Here is an 18,967-nt window from a genome sequence, read left to right on the forward strand (position 1 = left end):
TCTGAAACCAAAAAGAAAATGGAGGGTTATACCTGATACGAAGTAATAGTAACCTCCAATGAAGGTGTTCACACCCAAGGATGAATCCAAAGACTGTTTCCACCGAAGATGACATAGTGCAGGATGAAGTAGAATCAGCACGATGGTTCTTCAGCGAGAACCTGATTCTTCCCCAAGAATCTGATGGAGGGCGAGTGAGCACGACTTCAAATCACCTTTTCTTCCAAAAGGTGATATCAAGAACCCTTTCTTGGTCGCTTCCACAGTGGAGATCGAACTGGTTATGGCGGAAATAGCAGGAGAGGGCAAGAGTAGAAGACAGAGGCAGTCCAACTGTATGCTATCTTCTCTCTTGAATCAGTAAACTGAAGGATGAACTGGAGGTTCACCCTACTCCTCTATTTATAACCCTAAAGAGAGCATCTCCAAATCCCATTAAGAGTTTCTTAATCCAAATCTTGTATTTGGATTTGGACTCTCTTTAAGAGAAGGATAATCCCTTATCTTATCTGCAGATAAAGATTAGCCTTCCTAATCTAATTAGGAGTTTCCTGATCCAAATCTCTATTTGGATCTGGACTCTCTGTGTGGATAGGGACAATCCCTTATCCTATTTGTTGATCTAAATCCTAGAACCACCCCTCTTTAATTAATCTCATTAAGCCAGTTCAAATTGGGCTTTAGGCCCATTAAGTCTATGTGCTCACTTAACCTCCAAATTGCTGCTCAGTTGGATATCCTTGTATTGTGTGGGACCCAAACATTGATCTACACATCAACCACATGGGTTCAGCCCAGCCTTTGTTACAAGGCCTAGCCGAATTCACTATAGGAGACAGTGAACCCTTGAGTCCATCATCATGTGCTCTTAATGGGCCCAACATTTACACTAAATGGTCCCTGGGTCAAGCCACCTTATAAACACCCAAGGACTGTGGGCATATGCAAGATTAGCCCATCAGGTATTACCCTCAATGGTCTTACACTTAACCTCTCAGCCCATAATGATCAAACACTGCCCGACAAGAGAGGACCTCTCCCTCGGTTGCAAGGTAGAGTGTTGGACTCTCTACTCACATGGATTCTGGGAATTAAAACCTTTTGCAAACATTTTAAAACCATAATATATATATATATATATATATATATATATGTATATTTCTATATAAATATATTTTTCAAAACAAATTTCAACGGTTGAAATCAATTGCCGGCAATTTTGGTTTCCATCAGAGATAGTGCATCCCCGATTGATGGAGGAAGATTTGACCCGATCCCTTGGCCATGCGACACGTGGAAGCAACCGAGAGTGACCTGGCAGAAGCGCCAGCTCAGCACGGTAGCAAGCCCACAAACCCGAGCTCTGAACTAAAAAGTCCCGAGCTCCCTCGAGGAACCTACGACCCGAGCTCCGAACTAAAGAGTCTCGAGTTCCCTCGAGGAACCTACAACCCGGGCTCCGAGCTAAAGAGTCCCGAGCTCCCCAAGGAGGAACCTGATCTCTCCCTTCGAGGTCTTGAGCCTTGCAGGGAGCACAAAAGGCAAAAGACCCGAACTGCCCACCCAGGGGTAGTTCAGGTCATACTTTTGTCCGAACTCAAGACTTCGCCTCGCACACCACTTCGGCCCCAAGCCGCCAGGCTGAACAACTGTACCTGACGCCCAGGAGACCGTACACGGAGACAGCGCACCTGACTGATTAGGGGACTGACACCTGACAGTCGCCATCCAACGGCCACCTGCCACCATCATCCCAGACGGACAGAGGCAGCCCTGGCGACTAGCAGTGGAGGCTATGACACCCGAGCTAACAGTTGGCAGAAGAGATGACACCCGAACTGGCAGAGGAAGTGACTCGATTTGGCAGAAGAGATGACACCCGAACTGGCAGAGGAGGTGACTCGATCTGGCAGAGGTAATGATGCCCGAACTGGCAAAGGCATGGAAGTGAGGATATAGGGTGATTATAAAGGACCCCCATCTCACAACCTGAATTCCTCATTTCCCTTGCCTTCTGAAGAACACTAACTTGAGCTTCGGAGTGTCTCAACCGGGTTCCTCCCCGAAAATCTCCATTTTCTTCCTTGTTTCAGGCACCTCCGATCTCGTCAGAAGCGAGGTAACCGGCAGCTAAGACAGACCGGATCACGCATCATCACCGATCATTCACTTTGTCCGACAAAAGGGCTAATCCTGTCACTATGATCACCCACTTAGATGAATTCTCGAACTGTCCCAACATACCCAGGTTTTGACCCCTTCTAAGGATCTCACTGATTGGCATATCAAAGATAACCAAATCCGACATCTAGTGCAGTATCATAATCGAGTCTAGGGGTCAGGTGTAACATTCTAGTTTTGCCCATCTATCTCCAAGGTCCAGGCCAATACTGGAATTTTGGTCCGGTTCAGGGTTTCAAGAAAACCCACACTGCATGTACCTCAGGTCTCACCCTAGCAGCTGAGACAAGCCACCCCAACTACTTGGCGGCACATCAGTGTCAGCCTTGGCAGGATAAATCTCCCCAGATCTATCCAATGGCTGTAAAGATTCTAAACTAACACGAGTCTCATATGTGTCCAGTTTAAGGGTATTACACAGAAACACACCATAATAACATGAATCAAATATGTACTTTATTCATTTACATTAAATGTCATAATGTACATCATTCTGATTGGAGCTAAGGGCATACACTATCTAACAAGGAATTATGTTCTTCATTGTGCACTAAAAAATATATATAATAAAAAAATAAAAAAATAAAAAAGGCATAAGCAATAAAAAGAAAAATGCAAAGTGTGGTAAAAATGTTAAGAGAAATAATTCCCAACAAGGAAAATGACCAAGTGAGAAATGACAATTAAACTAAATCGAATCTGTTGAGATGATACTTCTTGAATTTTTATCGCATTTTGCATCTGGTATGTTATTGGCATTTTCGAATTTTCAGTCTTGTCAATCATTTTCATCATTTTTCACATGAATTTTTCACCATAGCACAATAATTTTTCTGCTATTGCACAGGAGTTTCTCCACAATTGCACACTTTTTCACTATTTCACAGGAATTTTTCTGCCATTGCACAACAGATTTTCCACTGCATAGCACATGAGTTTTCCACCTTTGTCACATCACAAATGAGGTTTTTCCATTGCATATCACATAGACTTTTCACCTTTTAGCACATTTCAAATCAAGATTTTTCGCTATTACACTTGAGTTTTCCACCTCCAACATAGAATAAATTAGATTTTCTACTATATAGCACATGAACATTCCACCCTTTCTCACATTACAAATCAGAATTTTTTGCTTTTTAGCACATGTTCTTCCACTTTTTAACACAGGTTTCTTCGCTTTATAGAACATGAGTTTTCCGCTATTGCACATGAGTATTCTGTCTCTAGTACAAAATAAGTCAGAATTTTTTACTTTTTAACACATGTCCTGCTTTTTAGCACAGGTTTCTCCGCTTTATAGCACATGAGTTTTCTGCTACATAGCATATAAGTTTTCCGCCTTTGGCACATCACAGATAAGGTTTTTCCACTTTTTAATACGTGTTTCTCCGCTCATAGCACATAAGTTTTTCCATAGCACAACACATGAACATTTCGCCCTTTGGCACATTAAAAATTTGAGTTTCTCGTTACATAGCACATAGAGTATCTGCCCCTTTGGCACATAATGATTTCCGCTACATAGCATATAAATTTTCCGCTATGTAGCACATCATAAATTAGATTTTCCGCCACTTTGGCACATCATAAACAACTAATTTTTTTCTTTATAACACAGATTTTCCGCCACTTTGGCACATGAGCATTTTTGTCTTTTGGTACATTTCCAATTTAGCTTTTCGGCCATCTAGCACATTAAAAATCAGATTTTTTGCTACATAGCATATGAGTTTTCCGCCTTTGGCACATCACAAATGAGGATTTTCCTCTGCATAGCATGACTTTTTCGTGTCTAGCACATCATGAATCAAAATTTTTCTGCTACATAGCACATAAGTTTTGCCTCTAGGACATCATAAATCAGATTTTCCAATGCATAGTACATAGATTTTTCGCCATCTAGCACATCATAAATCACTGGTTTTCTCGCTTCATAGCACATGAGTTCCGTTACATAGCACATTGTTTTCTTATCGCCACCTTGGCACATCATGAATCACTTATTTTCTCGCTTTATAACACTAATATTTTCCCTTACACTAGCGTATCACAATTTTAATCAAGGTGTTATCGTTGTTTTCATCGCTACATGGCACATTATGGTTTTTAATTTTATGTTGCTCACCTCACGGAAAATAACTGACCTCACCCCACAAGATCATATATCACTTGTTGGAAAGTTAACTATTACCAAAATTAAATAGATTTCATACATTAAGTTGCTTTTATCATTGTTTTCTACTTATTTTTAATTCTTCTCTTTACAGAAAATGTACCCTAATTCCGAAGGTTCTTGATACCTTGGAAGGGTCACTTTGCCAAGAATAAAATGGCATGAACATGATGAAATGATGCTGCATGGGAACTCCTTTACGTCTCACTCCTCCTTCCAAGTCTTGCCCCTCTTCTAAGTTGCCCTTCTTAAAAATCTCTATGTGCTTCTTTTGGTCTTTGTTGTTTCGTAGTCTCCTATCTTACAACAAATAAGGGTAACCGTTAGCACTCGATTTTTACTTGGTCCGTTGCCTAAACCTCTAATTCACCCCAAATCCTTAATCAGAACCTTCCGATCCATACGAAACATCAAAAAACCCAAAAAACCCGGATTTCACCCCAAGAGCACTCAAATCCATCGTTAAACCTACCTGATACCTATCCGATGGCCTCGGTCAACCCTCACTCGCACCTCAACCATTAGATCAGACATAACCATCAAAATTGGGACATACCGAAACACCTAGCCATGAAATTTGAACTCAAGATTCCTCCGTTCACCAGTCCACCAAATAAAGATTTCATTCTGATCCTTTTTGCACCCACAACCCGTATCCACTTGGAATCCAGATTCCCTTGATCTGAACACATCTAAACCAATCCGACATTTCCAATCACATCAAACTATCCAAAAACCCTATTCTGCGAAATTTCACCTGAAACTACCTTCGTTTACCCTTTCATCGAGTATAGATTCCATTTCGACCCCTAGATTAACCTAATCAAGCCTTCTCCAGATCTACCCAATCTGGGCTCAGTTGGGCCAATCTGACCCCACCAATCAATTTAGAATATTTGAGAACCCCACCCTATAAAATTCTAGCCAAGAATACCCTCATTTACCCTTCCATGTAAAAAGATTCCATATTAACTAATCTCACTGGTTCGCACATGCACGACCCCACTTTGCGATCAAACACATCTGAACCCTCCATTTTATGGCCCAAAATTCCCACCATTGAACCAGAAGACCTGGTTTGACCCTCCTAGGCTCGGTTTGAATCTTCTAAACCCGGTTTGACATGTTTTACAAAAATTATTACCCTCGGATCCCACAAAATTACCAAAATGCCATTTTAAATTCAAAAGGGGAAAGGGGGTGCGAATTCCTTCCTCAAACACTACTCATCTCCTTCGATAGAGAACCAACGGCGATGCGGCGGCGAATTTCTTCCCCCAGCCTGTTCTTCCATCTATTTCTTTCTCTCCCCATTGTTTTCCCCTGATTCTCCGACCATTTCTCCTTTGTTTTATTAGTTGTCCGTTGTATATTCTAGCGAGAACAAGGGAGTTGAGTTGCAGAGGTGAAGTTCGCTTTCTATCCGTATTCAAACCCAGCGAATCCTATCCATCTTCGATCCGTTTGAGCCTCCGGTGACCAACAGTTATTCCCTTCCTATTCTGCCTTCTGTTCTCACTATTGAATCGACGATTCCTCTTCTCTCCCCTATTCGAACAAAACCAGTGAGCGACGAGCGGCGATCTCCTCCCAAACCTCCTGGCACTCTCTTTCTTTCTCTCTCTTCCTCTTCTTCTTTTGCTTCTTCTTCTTCTTTGTTTTTCATCTTCTCTGCTCTGCCACCACCGAACCAGAAATGACGAGAGTGGCAGTGGCGTACCAGTGGTAGTCTCTTCCATTCCCGCCCATTCTCTCCTTTTTCCCTCACATTCTATCTCTTTTCTTCATTCCATCTGTCCCCTATCTTCTACCAAACTGTAACCGAAAAACCTCCTGCTCGTGTTTCCTCTCTTTACGCAACAGAGGTTAGTGGTTATTGACGGTGATGGCGGTTCTTCCCTTCCCTATTTCTCATCACGGGTTGAGCAGAAGTTGAGAGATAATGAACAACAAACTCCCAGTTACATGTCTCAATCCAGTTAGACGTCGAGCAACTCCGTCATCTTTCGAGAAAAGTTTCGTCTAGTGTCGGATATCCCCTATTGATAGAATCGGTTCTTTACATCTTCCTACTATACTTTGATAGACATCACCGGAACTATCGCCTCTAATCATTATTATCGTCTCAAGATCCAGCGAGCGTTTCTTCTTGTCATCCTTCCCATTTGCTACAATCGATCTCAGTCTCAGGCCAAAATCCAACCAAGTAATTTTGTCATTGATCCCCCATTGTGTGATTTTCTTCTTTTATTTTCTATGTTTTATCGTCTTGTATCTTGCTATCTTTTGGATTGAGGAGAGGGAAAGCTGACGGAACTGGTGATGAAGTTACACCAAACTAGCTCCTATAAGCTCTGGACTCTCACCCAATCCCTTGTTTTATCATTATCAAATGGATTCGTTCTAAACCTGCTAATTGGATAGAGATTGAATGATTTATCTCTCTTCTTCGGCTAGTTCTCTCTGTAAATTGTCAAATAGTTAATGTTCATTTTCATTTTGTTCTTTATGATTCGTTGGTTTGTTGTTCCTAGTTATTTTAGAAAGTTCTGCAATTAGTTTATGTGTGCAATTGTTTCATTTGGTTCTGCTTTATTTGCTACAACATTGCATTCTGATTTCATTAGAAAAATCTAGAGGGATAATAGATTAGGATGGATTGGTTTTCTCTGTAGCTTGAAAAATGAAAGGGGAGGAGAAATCAGTTACCAAGAGCATTCAGATCTAAAAAAAAATCAAAAACAAAAGCAAAATAATAAAATAAACAAAATAAAAAAATAAAAAATAAGGTTTCCTTTTGTTATTGATTTATTCTTAGATTTACTTTCTTTATTATACTCCTTGCTTAGTCATGAATTTGTGATTATGTTTATTTGGAATCACCATGTGGGCCCCACTTATTGGATCGAGAGGGATGCCTAACCCCTTCCCTCTCCTATCCGAGACCTATTCAGACTGGTGTAGCTAGTGCCTAGGCTTTAGAGTCACTATTAAATTGAACGTACTTTTTGATGTTGATCTTGGAGGTCCCATCACCTCCAATGCCCAAGTGGCAAGTGAGCCCATTTTTCCGATTCTCACAACATGGTAAACAAAGATTCTTTGTATTAATTATACAAGGAAAATAAATATTATAAAAAATCAGAAAATTGTCTATCCTTGAATTGATAAATATAAAAAATAGTTTAATGCTTAAATTAAATTGGTCACCTTTATGTTGACTAAATCAATAGTTTTATAAGAGCAAATAGTCCGGGCATAAATCCACTAGTACATTTTAAAAGCTAAACAAAGATCCCAACATTAACCTTGCACTAATTATTCTATTAAAATTGACATTAGATTTAAAATTAAGAGGACACTGCCAAAGGTTTTAATAATTCCAAGGGTTGGGTTCTGATATATGATAAACTCCATTATTTAAATCCATCATTTTTCAAGTGGTGGTTAAGCACAACCATTTGGGTCAAAAAGGTAAACCCATGATGACATAATAAGATTTCAAACATAGAAAAATAAAAAAATACAAAATGTACAAATTTCTAGTTAGAAACTTAATAAACATATTTTCTATGTTAAAAAATAAGTATAATACATAAGGTATTTTTATAAATGAAGGAAAGGAAGCAAAATTTAAAACCAATCAAAAAATAAACCATTAGTGTCAAATGGGTCAACCCAAGAAGTCACAATTAAATAATAAAATGTTTAAACTAGAAAAGAATTGAAGAATTATATAAAACACAAAAAATAGAAAAAATAATCATGTTGCAAAAATAAGTATGACAAACAATAGTTAGTTATATTAATGATGTAGATGAAATACATAATTTAAAACTAATCATAAAATGAAATTGTTTTCCTATCTAGGTGGTATATCAACAGTCCAACCTTTTGGATCAAATGGTCCATTATATCTTAATAATAGAAACATATTAAAGAAATTAATGCATAATATAAAAGTACTGAAACATGAAGAAAACATTTTTGGCACATATTTCATAATATATATTCATCAAAATAAAAAAAAAAGTAGCAAACATTTTATAATTAATAATGAAAATTGAATACAAAATTTGAAATCAGCCGAAAAGAAAATTGGTTTTCAATATAGGTGGCGGGAAATTTAACCATCTGCGTCCTATACATCACCCTTGGAGTCAAAATTCAAAATAAAAGTTTAAATAGTAAAAATAAATACTATAAGTTGTAAAAAATACAGAAATTTTGTAGAAATTAAAGTTACGTGGACATCTTTAACATTATATATTTGTCATGTTAAAAATTAAACATGGTAAATAAAAATTCTTTTTTTAATGATATGAACAAAATAAAAATAAAAAAAAAATCAGAAAAATGTCTAACCCAAGACTCGATAAACAGATAAAATGGTTTAATGCTTTAATTAGATAGGTCACCTTTATGTTTACTAAATCCATAGTTTTCTAAAAGCAAATAATTTGGGGTAAATCCACCAATCCAATAGGCTTCTATTACTTATCTTTATTACATTGCTTTTACAAGATATTATTATTATTATTATTATTATTATTATTATTATTATTATTATTATTATTATTATTATTATTACTATTGTTATTCCTATCTCGTCATCATTAGTGTTAAAATTGTTGTGTAATAATAATAATAATAATAACAACAAAGCAACAATGTGATGAAAATGAACATGATGATGATGACAATGCACTACAAAAAAATAAAGATACATCATCTAAAAATAACTTTCTTCTTCTCCTTCACATTCCCCTCTCCCTTTCTCGACTTGTTTGATGTGCATAAGAAGCTCCTTTAAATGTCGTCAAACATTTGTAACTTTTAACAACAGTTATGTATGATCGTTGCGAAAAGTTCATTTTTGACGATGTTTATTATCAACGTCGTAAAAGGTGGAATTTTTTAGGACGTTTAAACTGACGTCACCAAAACCCTCTATTTTTGTAGTGATGATAATGCAACACCATAACATTATTGTGTACAACAAATTCGCCAAATAAATTTTCCATGTTCATCATCCTTTGATATGACACATCATCATTACCCATTAGATGCATCTATACTATTAGTAAAAGTCTGAAATGATCCCAAATTTTTAGAATTTTTCTTAACTCCTTTCTATTAGATGTAGAAAATATAATTTACATAGCCTCATATTATTCCCTTTCACTAAGACTTATATTTAAGGTATTAACTCTCATTCTCTCTCATTAATTCCTATGTTTCAAGTAATTTTATTTCTTACTATTGAATTCCACTAATTTCCAATAAAAATTCACTATTTAATTAAATATGTAACCCATAATTTTAGCAATATAAAACCTATTTTTTAAAATTAATTTGAAAAATATTATTTCCATCTAGGTGGCAGGTTAGCAATTAACCAATTAGGTCATCTAATTGTTGACCAAACAATTTAGAAAATTTGAAGCTAAATATTTAGTTACAAATCCGCTAGTACATGTTAAAAGATAAATGAAGATCCATAATTAACCTTAAACAAATTATTCAATTAAAATTGACGATAGATTTTTAATATAATTAAAAGGATCCTGCCAAAGGTTTTAATGATTCCAATGGTTAGATATGTATACATATATATTAAAAAATGAATAATCTTTCAAGTTTTAACAAAACACCCTATATAAAATTCAATCTTCACAGTTTTCAAAAAAAATCTAATTCATGTTAAAAAATCATTCAAGAACAAAAGCATCCTTATTAAAATGATTCATGTGGGGCATTGAGCACTCCCCATATCAACCCCACAACACATCCAAACCATTTATTATGAACTTCTACACATTGAGATGCATGTGGAACGCTAATTTAACTCTAACAATTCCACATTTTACATTACTTGTATTAACCCTTGATGTCATAATTAAACAACAAAAAATAAGAAAATAGATAATAAACTTAAAAATTTAAGAAAGCATACAGAAACTTTATAGAAAATATTTGGACACACCTCTCAGATATTTTATATTAATCATAATAATAAAAAATTATGTACAAAAATATGTATGAGGCATGTCTTCCATCTAAGTCTACCGCTCTATAAATAGAGCGTCACCACCACCACTAACCAACCATCCAATAAAAAACTATCCCATTTCTATTAACAGATCATAGTTTTACACCAGGGTGAAATGGGTGGCGTGAAACACTACAAGAAATTGGGGCTATAGCTACTATAGTCTAGCTACGGTCATAAAAACCGTAGCTAAAACATGGGCTATAGCAATGGAAAACTTCATGTCCGTGGCAAAAAGATGAACTTTAATTAGGGGCATTTTGTCCGTGGCTACAAATTGCTTGTCCGTGGCTAAAGGATTCTCATAGCCACAGCTTTACGGTATTCGTGACTATAAGCTACAACAATAGAAGTTGATCGATAACTACCGTCATTTAGTTCGGGACTAAAAAACACTTTCTCCGTGGGTAAAAGCCACTTACACTTATAGCCACGGATTTTAGTTAATTGTAGCTATAAGTTTATTTGAATGTATATAATTTATTACTTAATGTTAATATTAAATTATTAATTAATAAATTATGATAATAAATAAATATGATTAATAATTAATAATTAACAAATTATTAGTTCATTACTAATGAACAACGATCGTAATTAATGATTGGTATTTAATAATATTTAAACTAGCAAATAAATTATTAATAATTTCACGAGTATGTTAATAAAGGATAATAATTTCTAAAATATAAACTATTATTTAATTGGTTAAAACTAATCCATCAAAATTAATTTAATTATTTAAATAAGTTAATAATTAATAGCAAATGATAAATAAATATGTAATAATAATTTAAGTATGAATATCCATTGGCAATTAATTAATTAATATAGTTAACCATTAAAGATAAATATTATCGACAATTAAACTAAATTGTTTACTTTCTTAAATAAATTATTAATAAAGTAATAGTTATGAAATATAAATAAATAAATATTAATTAATTAATAATTAATATGGAGACCATATCAAGGACAATTATGGAATTATAATGCCTAATCAAAACCATTGGAAAGAGCAAACAACTACCAATAGGAACTCAAAATTTAGTGGACTATTGACAAGTTTAACCTAATCAGGGTTCGTAGGTTACAGATTACAATTAATCTATATGAAAGCCTGCCATAACTTAGCAATTAGTGCATAATCAATCCATTCCAAGCAATCAAATTATCCCATTTTCACGTAGGCCTAGCAGCCTAAAACCTAAACCAAATATAAACCATTTCACCCAAACTTTGTAATCCAAGGTCTAACTTAAAGAGCCCTTACAACCCTATGAATGAATCCAGAGTTAGCTCAAACTTACTCAAACTTCTACAATCAAGAAACTTACCCAATTAGCCTAGAAACTAAACTAATAAACTGGGTTAACCGCCTTAAAATCCATCCTAGGTTAGCAAAAAAAGATATCCACTTCATTCGAATCTTTTTTTTTTTTTATTGTAAAATGAAATTCAATAAGAGGAAAAATTTTATTTGCCAAGCTATATCAGCCTTATGACCAAGCATGTATTCAATCTTTGTCCATACAAATGTTTGGCGTTCAAGTCTCCAATAAATTCTCTAAAAAACCTAAACAACCACCTAAGATGTGACTCGTTAGATTCCCATTAGATCAAATTCATTCACAACTCAGAAATGTATAAGCCAGTCCCTCTTTTCTAAATGGTAACCAATATTGTTAGTATATATTTTTATGAATTCAATGGCTAATCCTTCAAAGGCGGTTATTCTAGGTTATAATAACCATTTTTTGGCAAGTCTTTGGTTATCCCTATATAACTTCTCCTCTTTGGGTATCAGTCCCCAATTTGTCTGATTCTTCAGTGCCCCCTAGAATTTTTCTAGAGCATCTAGTAGGGAACCCTAGATACAGAAGACCATTTTTTAAACAAGTAATCTATTAATACCCTTAACTGAAATGGTAAATATCATACGATTCAATATTTGAGACTAATAAAACAGTTACTCATCTTCTTCTTCTTGATAAGGGAGATTTCCAAATCCATGAAAAGTTCAAAACCTATATGAATTTAGTCAGAGAAGAGCATTGGAGCTTTGAATACTGAATTGTTAAAACCTGAAAAGAAGGGTTTTGAAGCCTTTAATCCTATATGGTTGTAAAAAAGGAACTTGTATATGCACAGATAGCGCTAAAGGTTGACATCCCAAGGTAAACTCCTATTAAGATGCTATTGTTAATTTGAAGAATTTTAGAAGCTACAGCTAGGCAATTTAAAGCAGCCTGAAGAACAACAAAAGCAATCTGGCCAAATTTCTACAGCTAATTTTATCAAAATTAAGGGATTCATTCAGATCCCTGATCATATAACCTCTGATAACTATAAATCAATTACTAAAGAAAGTTTTTATAGGTTCCTATCACTTTTTGCTATGGATATCTTGTTCTTGAATTGGGGTTTGAGGCTTTGAGCACCGAAAGATGGGCCTTTTCTTGAAGATCATCCACATTGAAAATAACCATATATTGACCCCAACTATGTGCTACAATTTTGTCTTTTTGTCAGATCAAATGGAAAATAAAGTTCAGAAAAACTTGAAAAAAGTTGCACACAAGGAGTTGAAAAAAGCTGGTTGAAATTGATATTAAGTCATGGTCATACGTGACCAAGATATAGGTGATACCCTAGGGTGTATACATCCATTGATACAAAGGAAATGGAACAAAACATAGCTGAGATCCAAAGATTGGTTTTAAACTAAAAAAATTATTGAAGGCCGACTTTTTAATTGTTTGTTGGAAAAATAGAAATTAATACACATTAACATGCCATTATATTGATCAATACATAATTTGTGGCTGATATTTAGTCCATGCACTTCTGGTTTGTTTAAACATTAGGCTTGGAATGAAGTAGACAAGTTTATATTGAATGATTAATAATTTGATTTGCATGCATGATTTTATATCTCTAAAAATGTGATTTCTAACTAGTCTTTTTTATTATTTTCTTATAGGTTAAACATGCTAAAAGAGAATACTTCACATGTGGGATGAAGACAAATTTGATCCGATTTTACACGTCAAGTCTTTTTTGTGTTGAGTGTAATGTATTCAAGAACCTTAAATTTGTAATAGATTTTAAACATATGGATGTATTAAAGCACCTTGATATTTAATTTATTTTTTCATTATATAACCTTTTATTAGAATTTTTCATTCAAATTCCATCTTATATTATGAATGAAATATGTTGTGCTTGTAATCAATATAGGTAAAAAAAGCCTTCAAAATAGTAATGAAAAAATTTTAGGATATATCCATTAACCATATATTAACAATTTTAGGTATGTTTAAACCGTAGTTATAGTTTCCATTCTAGCTACAGACAACCTAAATCCGTAGCTATAGGTTTATATGTTTAGCCACAGTCAAAGTAAACCGTAGCTATAGATTCATATTGGTAGCTAGTTATAGATCTAAATTTTGTAGCTACAACACTTAAAAAACATAGCTATAGAGAGACATTTAGTTACGGTTGTAAAACAAACTGTATCTATAGAGTCAAATTTATAGCTACAGATAATTTAAAAACCTAACTAAAACATCACATTTAATTATTGAATTAGGCTTCAGCCACAAACGTAGACGTTAGCTATAGGTTAGTTTTAGCTGCAGATTTTATCATCCGTAATTATTACCTATAGCCACCTGTAGCTACTATTTTTTGACCATAGCTAGTCCATAGCTATAAGATTTAGTCGTTTCAAATTGTCATGAGGAATAATTAAAACAACAATAGCAACAATGCAACGAAAATGAAAATGATGATGACAATGCAACATCATTTCATTATTTTGTACAACAAATTGATCAAATAAATTCTCCATGTGCATCATCCTTTGATATCATACATCATCATTACCTGTTTTTGAATTTTATCCTAAATATTAATACTACTATTAAACTTATGAGTTGATAAAAAAAATAGAATTCTTTGGACTAAAATGTACCATACTTTTGAATTTGGCTCCGATTTTTCATTATGAAGGTAGAAAGTGTAGTTTCCATAGCCACTTTTTTGTACATCTTATTCCCTTTCACTAAGAGCTATATTTAAGGTATTAGCGCTCATTCTCTCTCATTAAATCCTATATTTAAAGCAATTTTATTTCTTACTGTTGAATTCTATTAATTTCCAATGAAAATTCACAATTTAATTAAACCCATGCTTTTAGTGATATAGATCTTTTTTAAAATTATATAGAATTAAATAGTATTTCTATCTAGGAGGTAGCTTGGCAATTTACCAATAAGATCATCTAATTCCTCATCAAACAAGTAAAAATTTGGAGCTAAATATTTAGTTCAGAAGGCAATAAATACGCTAGTACATTTTAGAAAGATAAACGGAGATCCCAGCATTAACCTTAAACAAGTTATTCAATTAAAATTGACCTTATATTTTTAATTAAGAGGACATCGCCGATGGTTTTAATGATTCTGAGGGTTGGGTTCTGATATATGGTAACTTTCTCTATGTTATATGCTTATTAAAAATGAATAATCTTTAAAGTTTTAATCAGGCACCCAAAATATAATTCATTCTTCACAATTAGCTGAAAGAATCTAATTCATTGAAATAAAAACACCCTTGAAAAAAATTATTTATGTCTTCTAATTAGATTATGCTAGACATTTTAATCTTTGAATTATTTTTCATTTACTTTCCCTAATTATTAGTAGATTATTAGCATTTACATTTTAAATTTAAAACCCAAAATGATTTTTTATGCTATAAATAGGGCACGATTATGTAATAGACAAATATGGTGCAATTTGTTGAATTGAGTTCAATGTTTCAAGATGGTGGTATTTTATTTGTAGATATGTGGATGGGCAGGATATCATCCATCATTTATCTTATTTATAATCTATATAGATACTATTATTAAAAGTATAAATGAGCCTGTGGAACTTTTCTTCTTGACTAAAATACCCATATTTTTTATTTTGGTCCCACTCTAATTTTGAGGTAAAAAAATTAAACTATTTTTCACCTCATTCAATTCCCTCTAATTAATTGTAATACTTAAGGTGTTAGCTTTCATTCCCTCTCATTAAATGACATATTTAAGGTACATTTTATCACCAATAAATTCCACTAATTAAATCTATATCCAATACTTTTTAATAATATAAAACCCATGTATGTTAAAATCAGCCAAGAGAAAATGAAATTGTTCCTCCTTCTAGGTGGCAAGCAAGCTATTCAACAATAAGGGTGAAATGGATCAACCCAAGATGTCATAGTTAAAATAATTTGAATTCACATAGACACCCCATAGAGCACTCCCCATATCCACCCAACAACACATACCAACCATGTATTATGAACATTTGCACATTGAGATGTGCATGTGGGGCACCAGCTTGAACCCTAATAATTCGACATTTTACATCAAATGTAACAACACCTAATGCCAAAATTAAACAACAAAAGATAAGAAAAAAAATAAAAAACTTGAAAAATTACAAAAACATATAGAAATTTTATACAAAATATTTGGACACATCTCTCGGATATTTTATATTAATCTTATTAATGAAAAAAAAAATGAACAAGCATGAAGCTTGTCCTCCATCTAGTCAATGGTTCTATATATAGAGCATCGATCACTACCTCCACAACTACCAACCAACCAACGAAAAACTATTCCATTAGTGTTAACAGATCATAGTTGCATACCAGGGGCAAATGGGTGGCCTGAAAGTTGAGTTTACAATTATCTTCATATTGGGGTTCTTCTCCATGATCAGCCTTAATTTAGGCCAACCTAATGAATACTCCATCATGGATTATGATCCTGATAAAATAGTCTCCCAAGAGGGGCTTGCGTTGCTCTTTGAGAGATGGATACAGAAGCATGAGAAGGTCTACACAGGCTCAGAAGAGAAAGAGAAAAGATTCAAAATATTTCAAAGCAACTTAGCCTATGTAATCGATTGGAACTCCAAAAGAAAGCCATCCGATCACAGAGTTGGACTCAACCATTTTTCAGACATGAGTTTCGATGAGTTTAGTAAGATTTATCTTTCTAAACTCAACCCTGAGGAGAACATATTAGAAGCAAGAGCGGAGACAGCAAAGCTGACATGTTCATATCCTTCATCAATTGATTGGAGGAATAAGGGTGTTGTAACCCCAATTAAGAATCAAGGATCATGTGGTGAGTGATAACTTCCTTTTCCTTTATATAATCGTATTATATTGAACCCCACTGTTTCATTGGAATTGAAGTTGCAATGTGTCATTGGTAGCGAGCTGTTAGGCATTCTCTGCAACAGGAGCCATGGAAGGAATAAACGCCAAAGTCACTAAACAACTAGTAAGCCTCTCGGAACAACAACTTATGGATTGTGATAAGAACAACCATGGCTGTGCTCCAGGTTTCTATGCTAGCGCATTTCAATGGGTCATAAATAACAAGGGTATAGCCACCGAAGCTCAATATCCTTACCTTGACAGGAATGCAACTTGCAGAACCAATGTCGTAAGATCTCCTGAACTTTGTTTCTTTATTTTTCTGATTGGTGGTATTCATGCCAAAGATAACTACGTTGCAATTGTGGCTTGAATCCTATGCCACATACAATATACAACCGGCTTTCTTTACATTTTCTGACACAAAATTTACTTCAATTGTGATCGCATGTAGGGTAGTGAATGTATACTCAAATATTTCAATACCCAATTTAACTCCGAATCTTATAATCCCAGATTTGGATGTTAGAATTTGTATTATTTTGCATAAAATCTGAATGAACCAGGCAATTGTGTATATATGAATATCAGATCTTGTTTGCAGACAACAACAAGATCAAAATTGAACTCGAAAGAAAAGCTGCGTTAATGAAAAAGGATTAAAATGAACAACCATCAATAATTTTTCAATAAAGTCAAAATTCTGATTTCTGTTATTTGGTTGATAGCAAAAAGCGGTAACAATTGACGGCTACAATCGAGTGGCTAGAGATGAGAAATCTCTCCTTTGTGCAGTCGCTCAGCAACCAGTCAGTGCAGCCATCTTGGTTTTACAGGATTTTGCAACGTTCAAGGGTGTAAGTCAAATATTACAATAGAGATTGGATTTCTTGCACTTAAATCTACTTGGTAAATTATGCAGTTAATATATAGATTTTATTATGCAAAGTAACCAATTAAGATCTTTAACAAACACAAATTATTTAGTCAACAGGGTTATATATACAGAGGACAAAATTGCCCAACAAACTCTTATAACACAACAGTGAATCATGCAGTTCTGATAGTTGGTTATGGAACTTCCAAAGATGGCACAGATTACTGGATAGTGAAGAATTCATGGGGAACTAATTGGGGGGATTCAGGATATGTGAAGATAGAGAGAAACCACAAGTTAACGAATGGTGTATGTAACATCAATGTTTGGCCTTACTATCCCACCAAAAGAACCTCTTTAGCCACCCACATCCCACGAAAAGGCCTTACCAAGGGCTCTGTGGCTTCTCTTTAAAGGTTTGAATTGCTACCTTATATTTCTTTTCTTTTCCATTTATGATTCAAAGTTAGTTGTCGTATGGTTGCTATTATGTTCAGTTTGGAAAGATTACAAATGCAAATATGTACAGTGCAAATACATATAAAATATAAGGTTTTGCACTCTACATATTTGCATTTTGTACTCCTTAACAAAGTTTCACCAATTCACTAGATCTGGCAGGGCTATAATTGTGTAACTTGGGTTTGTTCAGGTTGGAGAATTCATAAAATTTAAATGGGCTAGTTGGGTCCAATTCGCCAATTTAAAAACAAGGACTTTTTTTTTTTTTTTGTTGTTTTGCATGCGTGTTTGTATGTGGAAAGGGGCCTTGCATAGTGTAATGGTGAAATCTTGGGTAGACAAAAATCAAAGTGAATGTTTAAATCCTTTTGTAGTTATTTTGTGCAAAAAGACAAAATGGTCATCAAACGCTAGACTAGCTTGTTTTATTTATTTCTTTATTATATTTTAATTTTCTTGCAGAAACATGGGAGACTCCTTGCTATGATAAATAAAGTAATAAAAGTTCATGAGCGCTGAAGGAGGAGATCCAGACATGCAATAACGGTTCAAGAGAATAAAAAGAAGAGGCACTTGTGAAATTTGATGTTTGGTCCTCTTATCTATGTTTATGCTAAATAAATAAATAAATAAAGAAGCTCTTCCTTTAATTAAGTAAACATGGGCTGCTTACAATCCAAAACCATTAATGTCAATCTCTTGAAGAGGAATTCTTACGGAGTTGGCAAAAGCAGATTAATTCTCTTTTTAGAATTTAGACTTAATTTCTTTTCATTCTTGTAATATTTTGGCATTTAAGGTTTCCTTTTAGCTTTTTGGTGGTCTTTAGTAGTTGATGAAACTAAGGGTGAGATCAAGAACCACCATATAATGTTAATGTTGATATATAATCGGTTATTTGGCATAGAGAAATTTCTTACAAAGGAAAGCATGAGAATAATCGGTTTCTTGACAGTCATAAACCCCTTAGAATCTATCATCATCATAA

The 18,967-nt window shown here is 34.2% G+C and overlaps 1 protein-coding gene across 4 annotated transcripts; it reads left to right on the forward strand.

Annotated features, from left to right (window-relative positions):
- Positions 1-15,994: 15,994 nt before the first annotated feature.
- Positions 15,995-18,793, forward strand: LOC148877492 (P34 probable thiol protease-like). Of its 4 annotated transcripts, none has more exons than XR_016098586.1 (5): positions 15,995-16,605; positions 16,697-16,929; positions 17,369-17,497; positions 17,628-17,933; positions 18,442-18,793. XR_016098586.1 is itself a non-coding variant. In XM_088942343.1 (5 exons), exons 1-4 carry the CDS (start codon positions 16,134-16,136, stop codon positions 17,929-17,931), a joined length of 1,104 nt encoding a protein of 367 aa, XP_088798469.1. In that variant the 5' UTR covers positions 16,057-16,133; the 3' UTR covers positions 17,932-17,933; positions 18,442-18,640. The 4 variants fall into 4 exon arrangements, 2 of the variants coding, with proteins under 2 accessions (XP_088798469.1, XP_088798470.1); XR_016098585.1 differs by having other exon boundaries at positions 16,057-16,605; positions 16,724-16,929; positions 18,442-18,640; XM_088942343.1 differs by having other exon boundaries at positions 16,057-16,605; positions 16,724-16,929; positions 17,635-17,933; positions 18,442-18,640.
- The last annotated feature ends 174 nt before the right edge of the window (positions 18,794-18,967 follow it).

Source organism: Nelumbo lutea, chromosome 1 (genome assembly GCF_056320005.1).
Source record: "Nelumbo lutea isolate HS-2025 chromosome 1, American lotus-T2T, whole genome shotgun sequence".
NCBI classification, from domain to species: Eukaryota; Viridiplantae; Streptophyta; class Magnoliopsida; order Proteales; family Nelumbonaceae; genus Nelumbo; species Nelumbo lutea.

What these genes read in the sequence shown, in the direction of transcription:
- LOC148877492 (XM_088942343.1), top strand. Translation starts at nt 16,134, where the DNA reads ATGGGTGGCCTGAAAGTTGAGTTTACAATTATCTTCATATTGGGGTTC. An exon ending in TAAGAATCAAGGATCATGTG is followed by an intron (nt 16,606 to 16,723) that starts GTGAGTGATAAC and finishes TCTCTGCAACAG; the next exon opens with GAGCCATGGAAGGAATAAAC. An exon ending in ATTTTGCAACGTTCAAGGGT is followed by an intron (nt 17,498 to 17,634) that starts GTAAGTCAAATA and finishes TTTAGTCAACAG; the next exon opens with GGTTATATATACAGAGGACA.